Genomic DNA, 23057 nt, shown 5'->3' on the forward strand with positions numbered 1-23057 from the left:
TGGTAGTTAGTTTAATGTTGGTTTAATAATTAGTTTAATAGTTTAATTTGACCAGTAAATTAATTTAAACTGTAATTTTAATCTAAAGTTAGGGGGGTGTTAGGGTTAGGGGTTACTAGTTTAATTTTGTTTATTGCAATGTGGGGGGCTTTCGGTTTAGGGGTTAATAGTTTATTTTAATATGTTTCCTTGTGGGGGGCTTGCAGTTTATGGGTTATTAGGTTTATTATAGTGGCAGCGGTGTAGGGCTTACTAACTTAAGTATAGTGGGGGCAGACGGCAGGTAAGGGGTTAATAATATTTAAATAGTGTTTGCGATGCGGGAGGGCGGCGGTTTAGGGGTGAATAACTTTATGATAGTGGTGACGATGTCGGGGAGCGGCGGAATAGGGGTTAATAATTATTTTTAGTGGCAGCGATGTCGGGAACGGCAGATCAGGGGTTAATAACTTTAATATAGTGTTTGCGATGCGGGAGGGCCTCGGTTTAGGGGTCACCCGGGTCAATAGGTAGTTTATGGGTGTTTAGTGTACTTTGTTACACTTTAGTTATGAGTTTTATGTTACAGATTTGTAGCGTAAAACTCATAACTACTGCTTTTAGATGGCGATACGGATCTTGTCGTTTTAGGCTGTAACACAGGTTTTTTTAGCCTCACCGAAAAACTTGGGACTGACGTTGCGTTACAGGCTAAAAGGCTTGCGTTACAGCTATACCGACAAGACTCGTAATGGCTGTGGTGCTGTTTTAACGCTGAAATTACCATTTTTTTCAGCGTTAAAACACAAACGCACAACTCATAATCTAGCTGAAAGTCTTGTATTATGAAAAAATTAACACACTGTGAACTCTATATTTCAACATTACTTTTTTAAAGTTTCTTAATTTTCTTGAAAATCTATTGCCGCTAGGTTGAATTTGAAACTAACAGGAAGAGTATATTTACGCACAACTCATCCCAAGGGACAAATTGCTTACCAATAAGCAAAACTCCCACGGCTCTAATGGCAGAACATGGGGGGAAACATTTTGTTTTCTGCACAGGAACATCCATCTTACTAAAAAAATGCATTTGAAAATTCCTTATTTTAGAAAAAAATAATAATGTTAATGTCACCTTAAGCATGAGTGATAGATAGATAGATAGATAGAAAGAAAATCCAATTGTTCAGTATGTCTTAACTCAACATATTGTCATCTTTACCTGCAGGTTCTGGTTTCATTGCCCAAAGAATTCTGTGGGCTAGTGCCCATGTTTTCCTCTTCAGGTCGATATATGAACACAATGGAGGGCTTTTCACCAGGTTCCCCATGACTCTCACTGAACCAGTGATGCCGCTGGACTGGTGGTGGTGGAAGCATATGGATAACTGTCCCATCCAGCCCCACTAGCCTTCCTTCCTCACTCCTCTCTTCACCTGCACCCTGCCCCCCTCCTTCCTTCTTTCTCCTGAAGAAACTCTTAAATGATATCCAGCGGCGTGGCTTGCCATCTGCAGGCCTACGTGGCTGTGTTGCACAATCAGTGGGTGAGGGCCTGCTGGTACTGGTAGGTTTGGTGCGGGTGGCAAAGTGCTTGTGCAACATGCTGCTAGCATGGTAGGGTGAAGAAGTGGAACGTGGTGGAGGAAAAGGTGGCAGAGGGTTTGCTGTAACTGGTACAGTAGGGCTCTCTTCACTGGAAGATGCTGGCGATGGTTTACTGCAGATTAGAGTACCTAATGCTTCACTTTGTGAGGAAAACAGAGACTTTGGACGTCCTAGTGATCCTTGATGGGGCTCTGGCTCTGACAGATGCTGCTCTTCACTGCTTGCGGACTCTGAAGTCACTGCCTCTGGAGGTGATCTAGGTGGTTGGATGGAAGCAACAATCTGAGAAAGCACACGGTTTGCACTCTCTCTAGGACAGCTAGTAACCTCAGGAGATAACTCTTTTGCTGGTTCTTCCTTCTTTTGCACTTTAGCGGGTGTCTCAATCTCCTCATATGTGTGACTTATCCCACTCCCTGTTTGCCGTTTCTCCTTACCAGGGGGAGGTGGGAAGACCCCACCAGCCCCAACAAAACTACGGTAAATAGCCAAATTATCATAGGCACTAGGATTGATCAAAATAGGTACTTTGTCTGCACTTTTGCAGCTCTGGGAATATTCTGGCTCATCGTGGATAATAATAGGAAAGGGTGGCATACCTGCATTGTTGTAACTGTTAAACTTGATTTCTGACAGGTTTGGTGATCTAACAGGCACTGTGTGTGCACTCAATCCAGTGGTGGGGGATGTTGGAGCAGATTTATGGCAGCTGCGCTTTGGGGCTTCTGCTGCTTCAGTCTTAGTAATTTTCTGCCTTGGACTAGTGCTGGATGTCCACACCTCCTGATAGCGGGTGGCACTAGTTTTCTTCAGTCTAGCACTAGGCTGACTTGCACACTCACTGGCCATAGAAGCTGATACATCAACAACTGTGTAGGGTTTGCAGACTGGCTGCTGCTCTAGGCTCACCACACGGTAAGGTTTGGCTTGAGCCATATTACTATCTTGGGTTTTTCCTTGAGTGGTCACTTCAGATACAAATTCATTCCTTTCTTCATTTACACTTCCATTGCAGAAAAGTCCTCCAGAAGAGGATGAGGTTGAGGAAGAAGGAGGGCATGACAAAGAGTCTGCAAAAGATGGATCAGGAGACATGGCAGCTACATCCTCTACTCCATCAACATCGCAACCATTCAGGATCTCATCATAGCTGTCATCATAATCCACAGCACACACCCTTTGTAATGATTTTTGGCGCAATGGTACAGTGTTCCATTTCTCTCTTCCCCTCAACCTGTATGGTGCTGGAGATAAGCTACCCCCCTGTAGGTTTGCAAACCGAGGTTGTCCCCTCATGCGAATCTCCATAGCCAAAAGTTCTTCATCACTTTCCTCCCAGCTCTCACGCTCCCCCTTATCAGTATCACCTTCCTCCTCCCAACTCTCCTCGCCACTAGAGAATTCGGGGTAGCAGAATCGCCCACCATCTCTGCCAATAATTGCTCCCTCATCTCCACTTAGTGCTACTCGCCGCTCAGTTTTCTTCCCTTCTCCCCCTTCATGTCTCCCTCCAGAAAGGCAACTAGCAGAAGGTTTTCCTTCCAGGGATCGTCTGTAACACTGGTTTATCCTACACAGGAAAGTCTCTCGAGCTGTGCCCTCCAGGGGCAGAATTTGAGTGGAGGGACCACCTAAACCAGCAATCTCCTTAAGTACCTCTGTTAGTCCACTATTACCAAGGTGATTGTTGTTAGCAACTACCTGTTCTGTCCCTGTGTTGTTATTTGTCTGGTCATCACTGCAAACCTCCTGCTGTGCCTGGTTTTGGTTCCTGGTGGTGATGGGAAGCAGAGGTGACTTTGTTTGAACTTGTGAAGTATGGCACAGTGCTCCATCAACTACCATCATGGTGGGTTTGACTGCAATTGTGGGCTTTTTGGCCACAGGGGGTCGGAATCCTGTGGTGGTACGTGGCCGCTGATTGACATTGACCTTGGCATGATGTGCTCTGTATGGAGGAGGTGGTGGTGGAGGAGGGGGTGGCTGGCCACAATTGCCTCTTCCAAGAGCTGTGAGCTGGTGCTGTCCTTTGGGTAGGAAACAGTTCTTGCACTCTCCAGGTTTCCATACATGCTCTGTAAATGAGCTGCAAGCCGACATACTGGCAGACACTGAAGAGCATGGCACCAGGGCACGGAGCCGAGCTCCAAGTGCCAGAGAGCAAGGGGCTCAATGAAGTCACATCAATGCTCAGTCAGAATAAGAAAACAGTCCAATGTACTGCAAAAGAAAAGAAAATGTAATCAAACTGGAGAACACTTAAATATCAATGAAGCAAGCAAAACATACTGCATAATAAACAAAATATGTTAAAACTACATATTTATTCCATAAAAGCTGTTGAATATAAATAAAAAACACACTACAGCAATATTACACATGCATGCATACCTACATATTACACCAGCGCATAATAATTTCCAATAACCATGAAGTTATACACAAACACAGTAAGCTGACAAGACACTTCATTTTGAAATGAAGAAAACACTGTTTAAAGGGACATTAAAGACTAAGGGCCAGAATAAATGGGGATCGCAAACGTTTGTGCGCGAGCGATACAGGGTTTATTGCGGTTGTTTGTGCTCATCGGGTTTACCGCTAGTATCACAAGTTAAAAGTAAACATGATCGATTGAGCGCAATATATGTCTATATATGTGTGTACATATGTATTTATATGTGTATATATGTATTTACAGACATATATACACATATAAACACACAAATACATATGTACACAAACACACACATTCCAAATTTCTGCACATAGGGGAATATGTTTTCAGTATTTCTCTAAATAGATATTCCTATATATAAAAAACGTAATCACTGTCAAATCACGCACTCCAAGGAAAGGGAGTTTGAAAGTTTCTGTCTCTGGAGATCCAAGAGTAAAGAAGGCTCCTCTCCCCAAACAAGTGGCATGGCAGACAGCGTGATTTGAAAGTGATTACGTTTTTTACTTACCTCATACAGATTGAGGTTTGCTCAAGTAAGTGCACATCCATAGGGTGATTGAACTGGATGAAATAAGAATATCCGGATATATTTTATCCCTGATTTGGTGCCTTTACCTATGTGTTTATGGACCTAACTCTTATGAATTAATTTATTGTTCATCAAATTGTTCAAATTTTGCATTTTTATATGTTATTTTGTGTTTGATCTATTGACACACATACACATACTATATGAATTGTATGTTTTAAATTTTTACATTATCATTTTCATTTATGCTAGGCAGCGCTTACCTTGTATTTATTTTATGATTTTTTTCATATTTAGAGGGGTGAAACAGAGAATCTCCCTTCGAGTTTGGTGTAGCAGCAGCCATTTGCATATATAGAATTAAAGTGTCAGTAAACTTTAAAAATAATGTTATATAATTCTGCGCATCAGGCCAGCTGTATAGTCACAGCCCGGCCGACCGCGCCATAAGACTAAGTGCAGCTCGCTCCTGGGTCTGTGAAACAGCGTTTTTTTTTTTTTAAATTAATAGGGGAAATTATGTTTTATAAATGTTTGGCTATTATAATGTTATATAATTCTGCGCTATGTGCAGAATTATATAACATTATTTTTAAGGTTTACTGTCCCTTTAATATTCTGTTATTTATATTATTTGGGGTTTATTTTGTACTACCCTGATCTGGAGCGCTAATAGACCCTGAGCTTCCTTGGATTTTTCTCCTGGGATTCTACTTGTATATATATATATATAATCATGTTTACATATAGTTATAGATATATAGTACCAATTTTTAAAAAATTTATTTATGAATAAATAGAACATATTCTTCTATGTGAAGAACATTGGAATGTGAAATATTCATATTTTCATGTCAGGTTAGCGCACATGCGATTGGATTTGCGTGAGAGTGAAGTGTTTTTTTTCCACTTTTTTTCTCCATTAACTTTTATGTGGGAATACGTGAACGAGCATGCAATATTTTAAGTTTGTCTTTTTGCGCTAGTCAGGTTAGCGTGTGAGCGAAAACAGTTTACTTTCAACTCATAATATGAACGCAACCCGACAAGCACAAAAACAGAATTTATGTTTACCTGATAAATTTCTTTCTCCAACGGTGTGTCCGGTCCACGGCTTCATCCTTACTTGTGGGATATTCTCTTCCCCTACAGGAAATGGCAAAGAGAGCACCCAGCAAGAGCTGTCCATATAGTCCCCCCTCTGGCTCCGCCCCCCAGTCATTCGACCGACGGTTAGGAGAAAAAGGAGAAACTATAGGGTGCCGCGGTGACTGTAGTGTATAAAGAAAGACATTTTTTAAACCTGATTAAAAACCAGGGCGGGCCGTGGACCGGACACACCGTTGGAGAAAGAAATTTATCAGGTAAACATAAATTCTGTTTTCTCCAACATTGGTGTGTCCGGTCCACGGCTTCATCCTTACTTGTGGGAACCAATACCAAAGCTTTAGGACACGGATGAAGGGAGGAAGCAAACTAGGTTACCTAAACAGAAGGCACCACGGCTTGCAAAACCTTTCTCCCAAAAATAGCCTCCAAAGAAGCATAAGTATCGAATTTGTAAAATTTGGCAAAAGTATGCAGAGAAGACCAAGTCACTGCCTTACAGATCTGATCAACAGAAGCCTCGTTCTTGAAAGCCCATGTGGAAGCCACAGCTCTAGTAGAGTGGGCTGTAATTCGTTCAGGAGGCTGCCGTCCGGCAGTCTCATAAGCCAATCGGATGATGCTTTTCAGCCAAAAAGAAAGAGAGGTAGCAGTAGCTTTCTGTCCTCTCCTCTTACCAGAATACACAACAAACAAAGATGATGTCTGTCTGAAATCCTTTGTTGCTTCTAAATAGAACTTTAAAGCACGGACCACATCTAGATTGTGTAACAAGCGTTCCTTCTTTGAAACTGGATTCGGACACAGAGAAGGAACAACAATTTCCTGGTTAATATTCCTGTTGGAAACGACCTTTGGAAGAAAACCAAGCTTGGTACGTAAAACTACCTTATCTGTATGGAACACCAGATAGGGAGAAGTACACTGCAAAGCAGATAATTCAGAAACTCTTCTAGCAGAAGAAATAGCAACCAAAAACAGAACTTTCCAAGATAGTAACTTAATATCTATGGAATGCATGGGTTCAAACGGAACCCCCTGAAGAACTGAAAGAACTAAATTTAGACTCCAAGGAGGAGTCATGGGTCTGTAAACAGGCTTGATTCTAACTAACGCCTGTACAAACGCCTGTACATCTGGCACAGCTGCCAGACGTTTGTGTAACAAAACAGACAGAGCAGATATCTGTCCTTTTAAGGAACTAGCTGACAAACCTTTATCCAGACCTTCTTGGAGAAAGGAAAGTATCCTAGGAATTTTAATTCTACTCCAAGGGAATCCCTTGGATTCACACCAACGGATATATTTTTGCCATATCTTATGGTAAATCTTCCTAGTTACAGGTTTTCTGGCTTGAACCAGAGTATCTATGACTGAATCTGAAAACCCACGCTTAGATAGAATCAAGCATTCAATTTCCAAGCAGTCAGTTGGAGAGAGACTAGGTTTGGATGTTCGAAAGGACCTTGTACTAGAAGATCCTGCCTCAAAGGTAGCTTCCATGGTGGAGCCGATGACATATTCACCAGGTCTGCATACCAAGTCCTGCGTGGCCACGCAGGGGCTATTAGAATCACCGAGGCCTGCTCCTGTTTGATCCTGGCTACAAGCCTGGGAAGGAGAGGGAACGGTGGAAACACATAAGCTAGGTGGAACGACCAAGGCGCCACTAATGCATCCACCAGTGTCGCCTTGGGATCCCTGGATCTGGACCCGTATCGAGGAACCTTGGCGTTCTGGCGAGACGCCATCAGATCCATATCTGGAATGCCCCATAGTTGAGTTAACTGGGCAAAAACCTCCGGGTGGAGTTCCCACTCCCCCGGATGAAAAGTCTGACGACTCAAATAATCCGCCTCCCAGTTGTCCACTCCTGGGATGTGAATTGCAGATAGGTGGCAGGAGTGATCCTCCGCCCATCTGATGATCTTGGATACCTCTCTCATCGCTAAGGAACTCTTTGTTCCCCCCTGATGATTGATGTACGCTACAGTCGTCATGTTGTCCGACTGGAACCTTATGAATTTGGCCTTTGCTAGGTGAGGCCACGCCAGGAGCGCATTGAATATCGCTCTCAGTTCTAAAATGTTTATCGGAAGAATAGACTCTTCTCGAGACCATAGACCTTGAGCTTTCAGAGATTCCCAGACCGCACCCCAGCCTAAGAGACTGGCGTCGGTCGTGACAATGACCCACTCTGGTCTGCGGAAACTCATTCCCTGAGACAGGTGATCGTGAGACAACCACCAGCCTGGTTACCTGGTCTACTTGAATCTGGGGAGACAAGTCTGCATAGTCCCCATTCCACTGATTGAGCATGCACAGTTGTAATGGTCTTAGATGAATTCGAGCAAAAGGAACTATGTCCATTGCTGCAACCATCAATCCTACTACTTCCATGCACTGAGCTATGGAAGGCTGAAGAATAGAGTGAAGAATTTGACAAGCGTTTAGAAGCTTTGACTTTCTGACCTCTGTCAGAAAGATCTTCATTTCTAAAGAATCTATTATTGTTCCCAAAAAGGGAACTCTTGTTGACGGGGACAGGGAACTCTTTCTATGTTCACCTTCCACCCGTGAGATCTGAGAAAGACTAGAACAATGTCTGTATGAGCCTTTGCTTTGGAAAGAGACGACGCTTGGATTAGAATGTCGTCTAGATAAGGTGCTACAGCAATGCCCCTCGGTCTTAGAACCGCTAGAAGGGACCCTAGCACCTTTGTGAAGATTCTGGGAGCAGTGGCTAAACCGAACGGAAGAGCCACGAACTGGTAATGTTTGTCCATAAAGGCGAACCTCAGGAACTGATGATGATCTTTGTGGATAGGAATATGCAGGTACGCATCCTTTAAGTCCACGGTAGTCATATATTGACCCTCCTGGATTGTTGGTAAAATTGTCCGAATGGTTTCCATTTTGAATGATGGAACTCTGAGGAATTTGTTTAGGATTTTTAGATCCAGAATTGGCCTGAAAGTTCCCTCTTTTTTGGGAACTACAAACAGATTTGAGTAAAAACCCAGACCTTGTTCCACTGTTGGAACTGGGTTTATCACTCCCATCTTTAATAGGTCTCCTACACAATGTAAGAATGCCTGTCTCTTTATCTGGTCTGAAGATAAGCGAGACATGTGGAACCTTCCCCTTGGAGGAAGTTCCTTGAACTCTAGAAGATACCCCTGAGAGACTATTTCTAGTGCCCAGGGATCCGGAACGTCTCTTGCCCAAGCCTGAGCGAAGAGAGAAAGTTTGCCCCCTACTAGATCCGGTCCCGGATCGGGGGCTACCCCTTCATGCTGTCTTGGTAGCAGCAGCAGGCTTCTTGGCCTGTTTACCCTTGTTCCAGCCTTGCAATGGTTTCCATGCTGGTTTAGGCTGGGAAGAGTTGCCTTCTTGCCTGGAGGCCGCAGAGTTAGGATTCGGTCCGTTCCTGAAATTGCAAAAGGAACGAAAATTAGATTTGTTCTTAGCCTTGAAAGGCCTATCCTGTGGGAGGGCATGTCCCTTTCCACCAGTAATGTCTGAAATAATCTCTTTCAATTCCGGCCCGAAAAGGGTCTTACCCTTGAAAGGAATATTAAGCAATTTATTCTTGGACAACACATCCGCCGACCAGGATTTTAGCCAAAGCGCTCTGCGCGCCACTATTGCAAAACCTGAATTTTTCTCCGCTAACTTAGCCAATTGGAAAGCGGCATCCAAAATAAAGGAATTAGCCAACTTTAGTGCGTGAATTCTGTTCATGACTTCATCATATGGAGTCTCTTTTTGGAGCGAATTTTCTAGTTCCTCGAACCAAAAATACGCTGCCGTGGTGACAGGAATAATGCACGAGATTGGTTGAAGAAGGAAACCTTGTTGAACAAATATCTTTTTTAGCAATCCTTCCAATTTTTTATCCATAGGATCTTTAAAAGCGCAACTGTCCTCAATAGGAATAGTTGTGCGCTTAGCTAACGTTGAAACTGCCCCCTCAACCTTAGGAACCGTTTGCCATGCGTCCCTTCTGGGGTCAACAATGGGGAACATTTTCTTGAATATAGGAGGTGGAACAAAAGGTATACCTGGCTTTTCCCACTCCTTAGTCACTATGTCCGCTACCCGCTTGGGTATCAGAAAGGCATTAGCGTGCACTGGGACCTCTAAGAATTTGTTCATCTTACACAATTTCTGTGGAATTACCAAAGAATCACAGTCATCAAGAGTAGTTAGGACCTCCTTAAGCAGGGCGCGGAGATGTTCTAACTTAAATTTAAATGTTACGACATCAGTGTCTGCCTGCTGAGAAACTTTTCCTGAATCAGAAATTTCCCCCTCAGACAGACCCTCCCTCACTGCCAATTCAGATTGATGTGAGGGTATAACTGATAAATTGTCCTCAGCGCCAACCTGCTCATCTTCTGTATTTAAAACTGAGCTATCACGCTTTCTAGGGTAGGATGGCAGTTTGGATAACAGATTTGCTATAGAATTATCCATTACTGCTGTTGTTGCATAGTAACAAGCATTGGCGCGCTAGATGTACTAGGTATCGCCTGCGCGGGCAAAACTGGTGTTGACACAGAAGGAGAGGATAATGAACTATCCCCACTACCTTCATTAGAAGAATCATCTTGGGCATTCTTATTCAATGTGGCAGTACTGTCCATACTTTGTTTGGACGCTATGACACAATTTGCGCATACATTAATAGGGGGAACCACCTTGGCTTTCATACACACAGAACATAAGCCATCTGAAGGTATAGACATGTTAGACAGACTTTGGCAGGCTAATAATGCAATAAAAGCGTTTTTAAATAAAAGCGTTACTGTCCCTTTAAATAATAAACAGGCACACTTTATTTCTGATATTTTGAAAAACAATGAAGGCAATGTCCGATTTTTACAAAATTTTTACCCCAGAGTCCTAGTGCCTTGAAAGTATTGCACACCAAGTTTCAAGACTTTAACCCTTAAAATGAGCAAACCGGAGCTATTTGTTCAATTCAACAATTTTAGTACACTACAATCACTGCCACAGCCTTGCTGCGGCTCTTTACCTTCCCTGAGAGTTATTCAGCACTGAAATAAACCTTCCTGAGTCCGTTTTGGTAGCCACAGGACCCCTCACATGAAGCTGCATGCACTGCCATGGAAGAAAACTGCGCAATTGAGGCGCGAAAACGGGGCCTCCTTCCTCTGCATACCAGAGTGAAGGGGCCTTTCTGACTGAAATAGTAGTCTAACTAAATGCCAGGCGAATAAAAACGTTCCCAAAAGTGCTTTTACTTACACAAAAACACTCAAAACATGAAATAAATCAATCGATTTAGCCCACAATAGTGTCAACCAGTATAGAGCCCATTAATAAGCCTTAATCTTTTATGAGTCTAAGAAAATGGCTTACTTACCCCTTAAGGGAAAACTGACAGTCTTCTAGCATTAACATGTCTTGTTAGAAATATGACTGATCATACCTGCAGCAGATAAGCCTGCAAACTGTTCCCCCCAACTGAAGTTCTCTGGTTTCAACAGCCCTGCGTGGGAACAGCAACAGATTTTAGTTACTACTGCTAAAATCAAATTCCTCTTTAACAGAAATCTTCTTCATTTTCTGTTGTAGAGTAAATAGTACAAACCGGCACTATTTTAAAATAACAAACTCTTGATAGAAGAAATAAAAAACTACAACTAACACCACATACTCTTTACCATCCCCGTGGAGATGCTACTTGTTCAGAGCGGCAAAGAGAATGACTGGGGGGCGGAGCCAGAGGGGGGACTATATGGACAGCTCTTGCTGGGTGCTCTCTTTGCCATTTCCTGTAGGGGAAGAGAATATCCCACAAGTAAGGATGAAGCCGTGGACCGGACACACCAATGTTGGAGAAAAGCTTACTTCAAGCGCAATTAATGCTCGAGCGGGAGCCTTAAATATCGCTCCACTTGTAATCTGGCCCTAAATACATTTCATACTCCTCCTTCTAATTATGGATGCTGCCATTTTGGAACCTAGGTTACACTACAGGTATCTGAAGGAAAGTTGCTGCACATGTGCAAACACATCAGCGATAGAATGCAGTGAAAGCTAGATTTCAACATGCCAGCACCCATGGCTGTAGAAAGGCAGAGAATAACCTCAACACTATACTTATACAATGTATTTAGTGTTTGATGTCCCTTTAATAAAATCACAATACCTACAGCAGCAGTACAGTTTCCAAATCTAACACAGTTACCATATCATATGTAAGAAGTGCACAAGAAATGCCCGCGCTAGCTTCTACATTAGACTGTACACCAGTGCAACAGAAGAAAAACAAGCGATGCCATACTCCTTTAAATGAATGTACCAGAACATGTATATTCAGCACAAGTATTTCCCATTCTGTTAAACTTCTTGGCTCTCCTCTCACAAACACTGGTAAAGCTGATATTTAGTGCCATGTATAGTGCCAGCCTCCTCCTCAGTGATGCTATGCCAACCTATTCATTTGTACAAATAATAAATATATAGAGGGAAACGGTGCCAGCCTCCCCCTCACTTGCTGTCATTGTAAGGCAGTACGAATGCCAGCGTTTCCCATACATACACAACCCTGTCACTGCTCTCTTCTGCTTCAATTTTTCTCACCCCATTTTTGTCAGACAACTACTACAGCAGGGCTTGATAAATGCTTAGAATTTTATTTTTTCTCCCTAAATTTATTCTTCTTCATTTATCTGTCTGGATAATTTGCTGGCTGCTGAATGTAAAACAAATTTGTCAACCTCTGGGCTACAATATTTTCCCAAAATTACTATGGATAGCTGCAATGCACTGCTGGAAGCTTGCTGCTAGTGGCGGTTCTAGAAACCTTATTATGGGCGTCAGACTCTTTTTGGTGCAGTTGTGGGTGTTCCACTGGTGGGAACAGGGTGCATAGTGGTAGAGTTACAAACTTTCCATTGGCAGGATCAGGGCAGGGGGAGGTGAAGTCAGAGGTGTTTTGAGGGGAGAGCCCGGTGGTTTAAGGTGTGGTTAGGCAGGTGTGGGACAATGTTTAATTTTGCAAAGTGATCGCAAGTGGCGATCGCAGGTGGACTGGTTCACTACTTGCAAACCTGTCCGCCTGCAATGATGATATATTTTGCCCTTTGTGTTATGTTAGACCAATGATAGACCAATCTGTGATGCACCTCACTAGCCTCACCAATCCAGTCGTGCCCTTAAAGCAGGGGTGTCCAAACTTTGATATCCAGAGGTTTTGGAACTACATTTCCCATGATGCTCAGCCAGCATTTTATCTAGCTGAGCATCATGGGAAATGTAGTTCCAAAACCTCTGGAGAGAAAAGTTTGGACACCCCTGCCTTAAAGGGACAGTTCACCCAAAAACTTTCTCCCCTTTAAATTAGTCCCAATGGTCCTTTTTACCTGCTACAGTGTATTAAATTGGTTGCAAGTAGCTCCTTTACTCATATTTCAGCATTTGAAATAGCTGATTTAGCTTGTGGTTTCCCAACCTATACTGAAAGTTTTGATACTGGCGTATACGCTATTGACAAGCCTAAGTAAACACAGCCAGCAGAAGAGATTACACCCTCAGTGGGGGGGGGGGGGCATAATAGTTAAGTAATAAAATGATAATGTTCCATTGTTCTCTCTATGTATTGAGTTGGTGTTCCAGACAAATAAAAGATAAGGAAGCAAGTCTGTGTACATAAAAGTGATAACATAATGAGATCTGATATTACCTGAAGCTCAACCCATTGTAATAGGCAGTAGTTTCAAAGCACAAAACCAGCTACTTCATATACACAAATAAACCTGAAAATGCAATTTCTCAAATATTTTATACTCTGCAGTTGGTATAACGAGTCATGAAAAATACATTTATGGAAAAACTATTTTACAGTGTACTGTCCCTTTAAAGGGACATTAAACGCTAAATAAATGCTAGATAGAATAATGCATTCAAAGAAAGAATTAGTCTAACAATATCATGTAGACATATTGTTTAAAGTTTCATTAGCTGTTTAAATAGTGACAAAATAATAGTAAAGTTTTAGTGTCTATAAAACAATGGGAGCTGCAATGTTGTAATTTAGGTTACCAATGCTGCTGTGGCCAGTTAGGGACAGTTATAAATAGGTAACTATATTTCTCATTTCCACTACTTATCAGGTCCTGTTCCATACTTTGCTTGCTGCTACAGACATGTGGCACACAATATCCGCAACTCCTGACCCTCATTGGTTTTCCATAGCCACACATTTCCTGTTGGTGGTACCTCATTTATACTCTGCTACTTTGTCTACTACTTCACTATCAAAGTGTATTAATTGTTATTTACTACATTGCTGTTTCTCAGTGACTCTCATATTCCAGTTGTATGCCTCAATGTGTGCTAGATTACGAGTGGAGTGCTAACAGTTATGCACAAACGATAAGGAGTTTATCGTGATTGTTTGCACTCGTTGGGTTTACCGCTGGTATTACAAGTTGAAAGTAAACTTGATCGATTGAGCGCAATCGCAATTTACGCTAGAATGATTATCGCGTCTTTACAGCTCTGGTTAACTGTTTTGCAAAACAAAAAAGTTGTACAAAACACATCAAAATACATAACAAAGTACAGTTAAATTTATAATAACACTATCTAATAAAAATGATTTAAAAAAAAAACATAAATTATGCTTACCAGATAATTTCCTTTCCTTCTGTACAGGGAGAGTCCACAGCTGCATTCATTATTTATGGGAAATACAGAACCTGGCCAACAGGAGGAGGCAAAGACACCCCAGCCAAAGGCTTAAATACCTCCCCCACTTCCCTCATCTCCCAGTCATTCTGCCAAGGGAACAAGGAACAGTAGGAGAAATATCAGGGTGAAAAAGTTGCCAAAAGAAACAAATTAAATTTAGGGCCACCCATCGGAGAACATGGGCGGGAGCTGTGGACTCTCCCTGTACAGAAGGAAAGGAAATTATCTGGTAAGCATAGTTTATGTTTTCCTTCTTAATACAGGGAAAGTCCACAGCTGCATTCATTACTTATTGGAAATTATACCCAAGCTACAGAGGACACTGAATGCTAACGGGAGGGTAAACAGAAAAGGTGGCCTAAATCTGAGGGCACCACAGCCTGCAATAACCCAAACTACTGAAGGATGCTTCAACAGAAGCAAAAAGGAATGCTGGGAGGACCAAGCAGCCGCCCAACAATCAGGGCCATATAGATATCATGCCAGAGACCCAAGAGGACGTCACTGCTCTCGAACTGAGCCATAAACCCCTGAGGAGGCTAGTGTCCCGCTGTCTCCCAAGTAAGTGAAAAAACACTCATCCACTAACAATAAGGAAGACGACTAAGTCTCCAAACCCTTGCACTTCCCAGATACGAATATACAACAGAAACAAACTGTCTATTCTAATGCAAGTATATGAGGTTATGCAATCGTTACTTTCTTAGTGAGCTTGTATACTTCTGTACTTTTGGCGCTTCCTATATATATTATTTTCATGTCTATTCTAATGCAGACTGCAAGGAAACATCAAGGTATGATTTCCCGAAAGGGGAAAAAGTCCTTTCCCATTTAAAGAAGGAAATGACATGGAAAAAACAACAATCTTAGGGAGAAAAAAAACTAACAAATCTCGTAACACAGCCTTATTATAAAGGAAACCCCTTTAAGGAGTATTGCAAGAGTTTAACATCGAGATTATAGTATGTAGAAAACAATCTACAGATGGAAGGGATCATTGAAGAAAAAAATTCAAAGACCACCACCTGCACAGGTACAAAAGTAACCTGATGCAACTCCCTAAAAACTGCAAGAAGGGGCAGTAGAATGAACTCATCGGCCTGACTGCAGTCAGTCCCCTAGCAAAAGGAACTTAACTCCATGAAGTTCAAAGAACCTCTGGACCAGCAGGACAAACAATGTATCTTAAAAACGGCATGCAAGCCCACAATCCAGGAGCAAGGAACTGCAGCCGGATTAAACCTGCAACCCTCCACTAGCTAGGCAGCTAAACTAACCCTCAGGCTAGTACAGCTAGATGACCCAAACCAAGATTGCTCTAACAAGAAAATCTAGCTAGGCAATCCCTTCTCCAGAGTATCCTGGATGAAAATAAGGAGAAAAAAAACTGGAACTCAGTAGAGAGCAGTACGATCTATCTCCACCTGACAAAGGGTGGACCTCCACACCTATGATAGATGACGAGGGACCAGCTACGAGCTGAAGTAAAGGACCGTAACAATTGATAAAAAAAATATCTCGGCTAAGACCACGCAACTTCTCACAATCCGCCTCAGAGAATAATATCCCATGATGCAAGGGACCTTGACCCAGCAGATCCCTGTAACAAGGTACCTCCCATGGCGATGAAGCCCCTAAACCGCAATACGGACTCGCGGGCATCAATGGAGCAATCAGTAACACTGACTTCTGCTCCTGCTAGGATCTGGCCTTTCTAGACAAAGAGACAAAGAGAGACATAGCCGAAAGCAGAAGGTTAAAATAGGCCTTCCAAGTCCCGTTAAGGATCCATTAGCACTGACTGAAGATCCCCGACCACAACCCCCTAAGGGAAAACCTGGGATAGCTACGGACACTCTGAGAATCTCGATCGGACTCCCCATTCAAATACAAACATTCGAAACCCTTCGGATAGTCAGATTAAAGGAATGATTGTAGCGAACATCTGTTCCAGAAGAGCTCCATAATTCTTCTAATTTAAATTATAGAAAGAACAACTGGCACCTTCTACCCCCAATGGCTAGGGCACTCACCACCTCCTATGACCCAGACAGGTAGAGAAGTTGCTCATATCTGCAGAAACTTGGTCAGGAATTGGAAATGTGGAAAAAAACGTGAGCACACCCGGTCACATGGTGCATCATGCAGGACCGCCCCTGCAAAGGAAAAAGCGCGCCAGCTTAATAAAACTTGCGTAGCTCTCAAAATGAAAAACAACCTGTACGTTCCGTATCAGCCTATGAGCCCAAAGTCTCTTACACCTAAGCAGTCGAAATCACATAACAAATATGATAAAAAAAACAGAATTTATGTTTACCTGATAAATTTCTTTCTCCAACGGTGTGTCCGGTCCACGGCGTCATCCTTACTTGTGGGATATTCTCTTCCCCAACAGGAAATGGCAAAGAGCCCAGCAAAGCTGGTCACATGATCCCTCCTAGGCTCCGCCTACCCCAGTCATTCGACCGACGTTAAGGAGGAATAATAGCATAGGAGAAACCATATGGTACCGTGGTGACTGTAGTTAAAGAAAATAAATTATCAGACCTGATTAAAAAACCAGGGCGGGCCGTGGACCGGACACACCGTTGGAGAAAGAAATTTATCAGGTAAACATAAATTCTGTTTTCTCCAACATAGGTGTGTCCGGTCCACGGCGTCATCCTTACTTGTGGGAACCAATACCAAAGCTTTAGGACACGGATGAAGGGAGGGAGCAAATCAGGTCACCTAAATGGAAGGCACCACGGCTTGCAAAACCTTTCTCCCAAAAATAGCCTCAGAAGAAGCAAAAGTATCAAACTTGTAAAATTTGGTAAAAGTGTGCAGTGAAGACCAAGTCGCTGCCCTACATATCTGATCAACAGAAGCCTCGTTCTTGAAGGCCCATGTGGAAGCCACAGCCCTAGTGGAATGAGCTGTGATTCTTTCGGGAGGCTGCCGTCCGGCAGTCTCGTAAGCCAATCTGATGATGCTTTTAATCCAAAAAGAGAGAGAGGTAGAAGTTGCTTTTTGACCTCTCCTTTTACCTGAATAAACAACAAACAAGGAAGATGTTTGTCTAAAATCCTTTGTAGCATCTAAATAGAATTTTAGAGCGCGAACAACATCCAAATTGTGCAACAAGCGTTCCTTCTTTGAAACTGGTTTCGGACACAGAGAAGGTACGATAATCTCCTGGTTAATGTTTTTGTTAGAAACAACTTTTGGAAGAAAACCAGGTTTAGTACGTAAAACCACCTTATCTGCATGGAACACCAGATAAGGAGGAGAACACTGCAGAGCAGATAATTCTGAAACTCTTCTAGCAGAAGAAATTGCAACTAAAAACAAAACTTTCCAAGATAATAACTTAATATCAACGGAATGTAAGGGTTCAAACGGAACCCCCTGAAGAACTGAAAGAACTAAATTGAGACTCCAAGGAGGAGTCAAAGGCTTGTAAACAGGCTTGATTCTAACCAGAGCCTGAACAAAGGCTTGAACATCTGGCACAGCTGCCAGTTTTTTGTGAAGTAACACCGACAAGGCAGAAATCTGTCCCTTCAGGGAACTTGCCGATAATCCTTTTTCCAATCCTTCTTGAAGGAAGGATAGAATCCTAGGAATCTTAACCTTGTCCCAAGGGAATCCTTTAGATTCACACCAACAGATATATTTTTTCCAAATTTTGTGGTAAATCTTTCTAGTTACAGGCTTTCTGGCCTGAACAAGAGTATCGATAACAGAATCTGAGAAACCTCGCTTCGATAAAATCAAGCGTTCAATCTCCAAGCAGTCAGCTGGAGTGAAACCAGATTCGGATGTTCGAACGGACCCTGAACAAGAAGGTCTCGTCTCAAAGGTAGCTTCCAAGGTGGAGCCGATGACATATTCACCAGATCTGCATACCAAGTCCTGCGTGGCCACGCAGGAGCTATCAAGATCACCGACGCCCTCTCCTGATTGATCCTGGCTACCAGCCTGGGGATGAGAGGAAACGGCGGGAACACATAAGCTAGTTTGAAGGTCCAAGGTGCTACTAGTGCATCCACTAGAGCCGCCTTGGGATCCCTGGATCTGGACCCGTAGCAAGGAACTTTGAAGTTCTGACGAGAGGCCATCAGATCCATGTCTGGAATGCCCCATAGTTGAGTGACTTGGGCAAAGATTTCCGGATGGAGTTCCCACTCCCCCGGATGCAATGTCTGACGACTCAGAAAATCCGCTTCCCAATTTTCCACTCCCGGGATGTGGATAGCAGACAGGTGGCAGGAGAGAGACTCCGCCCATAGAATAATCTTGGTCACTTCTTCCATCGCTAGGGAACTCCTTGTTCCCCCTTGATGGTTGATGTACGCAACAGTCGTCATGTTGTCTGATTGAAACCGTATGAACTTGGTCCTCGCTAGGTGAGGCCAAGCCTTGAGAGCATTGAATATCGCTCTCAGTTCCAGAATATTTATCGGTAGAAGAGATTCTTCCCGAGACCAAAGACCCTGAGCTTTCAGGGATCCCCAGACCGCGCCCTAGCCCATCAGACTGGCGTCGGTCGTGACAATGACCCACTCTGGTCTGCGGAATGTCATCCCTCGTGACAGGTTGTCCAGGGACAGCCACCAACGGAGTGAGTCTCTGGTCCTCTGATTTACTTGTATCTTTGGAGACAAGTCTGTATAGTCCCCATTCCACTGACTGAGCATGCACAGTTGTAATGGTCTTAGATGAATGCGCGCAAAAGGAACTATGTCCATTGCCGCTACCATCAACCCGATCACTTCCATGCACTGAGCTACGGAAGGAAGAGGAACGGAATGAAGAATTCGACAAGAGTCCAGAAGTTTTGTCTTTCTGGCCTCTGTTAGAAAAATCCTCATTTCTGAGGAGTCTATAATTGTTCCCAAGAAGGGAACCCTTGTTGACGGGGATAGAGAACTCTTTTCCACGTTCACTTTCCAGCCGTGAGATCTGAGAAAGGCCAGGACAATGTCCGTGTGAGCCTTTGCTCGAGGGAGGGACGACGCTTGAATCAGAATGTCGTCCAGGTAAGGTACTACTGCAATGCCCCTTGGTCTTAGCACCGCTAGAAGGGACCCTAGTACCTTTGTGAAAATCCTTGGAGCAGTGGCTAATCCGAAAGGAAGCGCCACGAACTGGTACTGTTTGTCCAGGAATGCAAACCTTAGGAACCGATGATGTTCCTTGTGGATAGGAATATGTAGATACGCATCCTTTAAATCCACCGTGGTCATGAATTGACCTTCCTGGATGGAAGGAAGGATAGTTCGAATGGTTTCCATCTTGAACGATGGGACCTTGAGAAATTTGTTTAAGATCTTGAGATCTAGGATTGGTCTGAACGTTCCCTCTTTTTTGGGAACTATGAACAGATTGGAGTAGAACCCCATCCCTTGTTCTCTCAATGGAACAGGATGAATCACTCCCATTTTTAACAGGTCTTCTACACAATGTAAGAACGCCTGTCTTTTTATGTGGTCTGAAGACAACTGAGACCTGTGGAACCTCCCCCTTGGGGGAAGTCCCTTGAATTCCAGAAGATAACCCTGGGAGACTATTTCTAGCGCCCAAGGATCCAGAACATCTCTTGCCCAAGCCTGAGCGAAGAGAGAGAGTCTGCCCCCCACCAGATCCGGTCCCGGATCGGGGGCCAATATTTCATGCTGTCTTGGTAGCAGTGGCAGGTTTCTTGGCCTGCTTTCCCTTGTTCCAGCCTTGCATTGGTCTCCAAGCTGGCTTGGCCTGAGAAGTATTACCCTCTTGCTTAGAGGACGTAGCACCTTGGGCTGGTCCGTTTTTACGAAAGGGACGAAAATTAGGTCTATTTTTTGCCTTGAAAGGCCGATCCTGAGGAAGGGCATGGCCCTTACCCCCAGTGATATCAGAGATAATCTCTTTCAAGTCAGGACCAAACAGCGTTTTCCCCTTGAAAGGAATGTTTAGTAGCTTGTTCTTGGAAGACGCATCAGCCGACCAAGATTTCAACCAAAGCGCTCTGCGCGCCACAATAGCAAACCCAGAATTCTTAGCCGCTAACTTAGCCAATTGCAAAGAGGCGTCTAGAGTGAAAGAATTAGCCAATTTGAGAGCATTGACTCTGTCCATAATCTCCTCATAAGGAGGAGAGTCACTATCGAGCACCTTAATCAGTTCATCAAACCAGAAATATGCGGCTGTAGTGACAGGGACAATGCATGAAATGGGTTGTAGAAGGTAACCCTGCTGAACAAACATCTTTTTAAGCAAACCTTCTAATTTTTTATCCATAGGATCTTTGAAAGCACAACTATCCTCTATGGGAATAGTGGTGCGTTTGTTTAAAGTAGAAACCGCTCCCTCGACCTTGGGGACTGACTGCCATAAGTCCTTTCTGGGGTCGACCATAGGAAACAATTTTTTAAGTTTGGGGGGAGGGACGAAAGGAATACCGGGCCTTTCCCATTCTTTATTAACAATGTCCGCCACCCGCTTGGGTATAGGAAAAGCTTCTGGGAGCCCCGGCACCTCTAGGAACTTGTCCATTTTACATAGTTTCTCTGGGATGACCAAATTTTCACAATCATCCAGAGTGGATAATACCTCCTTAAGCAAAATGCGGAGATGTTCCAATTTAAATTTAAAAGTAATCACATCAGATTCAGCCTGCTGAGAAATGTTCCCTAAATCAGTAATTTCTCCCTCAGACAAAACCTCCCTGGCCCCCTCAGATTGGGTTAGGGGCCCTTCAGAGATATTAATATCAGCGTCGTCATGCTCTTCAGTAACTAAAACAGAGCATCCACGCTTACGCTGACAAGGGTTCATTTTGGCTAAAATGTTTTTGACAGAATTATCCATTACAGCCGTTAATTGTTGCATAGTAAGGAGTATTGGCGCGCTAGATGTACTAGGGGCCTCCTGAGTGGGCAAGACTCGTGTAGACGAAGGAGGGAATGATGCAGTACCATGCTTACTCCCCTCACTTGAGGAATCATCTTGGGCATCATTGTCATTATCACATAAATCACATTTATTTAAATGAATAGGAATTCTGGCTTCCCCACATTCAGAACACAGTCTATCTGGTAGTTCAGACATGTTAAACAGGCATAAACTTGATAAGAAGTACAAAAAACGTTTTGAAATAAAACCGTTACTGTCACTTTAAATTTTAAACTGAACACACTTTATTACTGCAATTGCGAAAAAACATGAAGGAATTGTTCAAAATTCACCAAACTTTCACCACAGTGTCTTAAAGCCTTGAAAATATTGCACACCAATTTTGGAAGCTTTAACCCTTAAAATAACGGAACCGGAGCCGTTTTAAGCTTTAACCCCTTTACAGTCCCTGGTATCTGCTTTGCTGAGACCCAACCAAACCCAAAGGGGAATACGATACCAAATGACGCCTTCAGAAGTCTTTTATAAGTATCAGAGCTCCTCTCACATGCGACTGCATGCCATGCCTCTCAAAAACAAGTGCGCAACACCGGCGCGAAAATGAGACTCTGCCTATGCTTTGGGAAAGCCCCTAAAGAATAAGGTGTCTAAAACAGTGCCTGCCGATATTATTATATCAAAATACCCAGAATAAATGATTCCTCAAGGCTAAATAAGTGTTAATTTCAATCGATTTAGCCCAAAAAAGGTCTACAGTCTAAATAAGCCCTTGTGAAGCCCTTATTTACAATCGTAATAAACATGGCTTACCGGATCCCATAGGGAAAATGACAGCTTCCAGCATTACATCGTCTTGTTAGAATGTGTCATACCTCAAGCAGCAAAGGACTGCAAACTGTTCCCCCAACTGAAGTTAATTGCTCTCAACAGTCCTGTGTGGAACAGCCATGGATTTTAGTTACGGTTGCTAAAATCATTTTCCTCATACAAACAGAATTCTTCATCTCTTTTCTGTTTCTGAGTAAATAGTACGTACCAGCACTATTTGAAAATAACAAACTCTTGATTGAATAATGAAAAACTACAGTTAAACACTAAAAAACTCTAAGCCATCTCCGTGGAGATTTTGCCTGTACAACGGCAAAGAGAATGACTGGGGTAGGCGGAGCCTAGGAGGGATCATGTGACCAGCTTTGCTGGGCTCTTTGCCATTTCCTGTTGGGGAAGAGAATATCCCACAAGTAAGGATGACGCCGTGGACCGGACACACCTATGTTGGAGAAAAACCCTGTTCAATAATCTCCATTTAGGAGATATTAACCCTTGATTACATAAAGATAAAGGAGTCCCACTGTGACCCTGTCTTCTATCGTTAACATATGTGTAAAAAATTAAACGATCTTACCGGAATCTATGCCGTGGAACAGTGACACAGTCCTTCAAGTTTGACAGATGGTAGCAGTGCTTCTGACTTGGACTTGAGTAAAGAAAGCAGGCAGCGAAACTCGTCAATGCTGATTGCTTAAGGAGCTGTTAATATGACTCTGGGTGGTTTTGCAGAAAGACTCTCCCTGCATCTTCAGACTCTAAATTTCATCAATGCTCTTACTGAGATGCTGACAAGACTACTTAAAGCTCCAGTCCCATCTCGAAGGGCAGGTAACCTTCCTAAGGAACTACTCCGAAATCTTCTGACACTTCTCTGCCAACCTCCTGTGACAAAAGGCAAAGAATGACTGGAGGATGAGGGAAGTGGGGGAGGTA

General features: G+C 43.2%; 1 protein-coding gene across 6 annotated transcripts in view; it reads right to left on the minus strand.

Annotated features, from left to right (window-relative positions):
- PEAK1 (pseudopodium enriched atypical kinase 1) overlaps positions 1-23057 on the minus strand; it is a 259231-nt gene that overhangs the window by 88102 nt on the left and 148072 nt on the right. For 5 of the 6 annotated variants that reach the window (XM_053717336.1, XM_053717338.1, XM_053717337.1 and 2 more), the window contains exon 2: positions 1205-3810. In XM_053717336.1, coding sequence (XP_053573311.1) covers positions 1205-3690 — 2486 coding nt within the window. In that variant the 5' untranslated portion in view covers positions 3691-3810. Of the gene's footprint in view, positions 1-1204; positions 3811-22698; positions 23007-23057 lie in introns of all 6 variants that reach the window. The other variant, XM_053717335.1, reaches the window with a different exon arrangement.

Source organism: Bombina bombina, chromosome 6 (assembly GCF_027579735.1).
Source record: "Bombina bombina isolate aBomBom1 chromosome 6, aBomBom1.pri, whole genome shotgun sequence".
Classification (NCBI taxonomy): domain Eukaryota; kingdom Metazoa; phylum Chordata; class Amphibia; order Anura; family Bombinatoridae; genus Bombina; species Bombina bombina.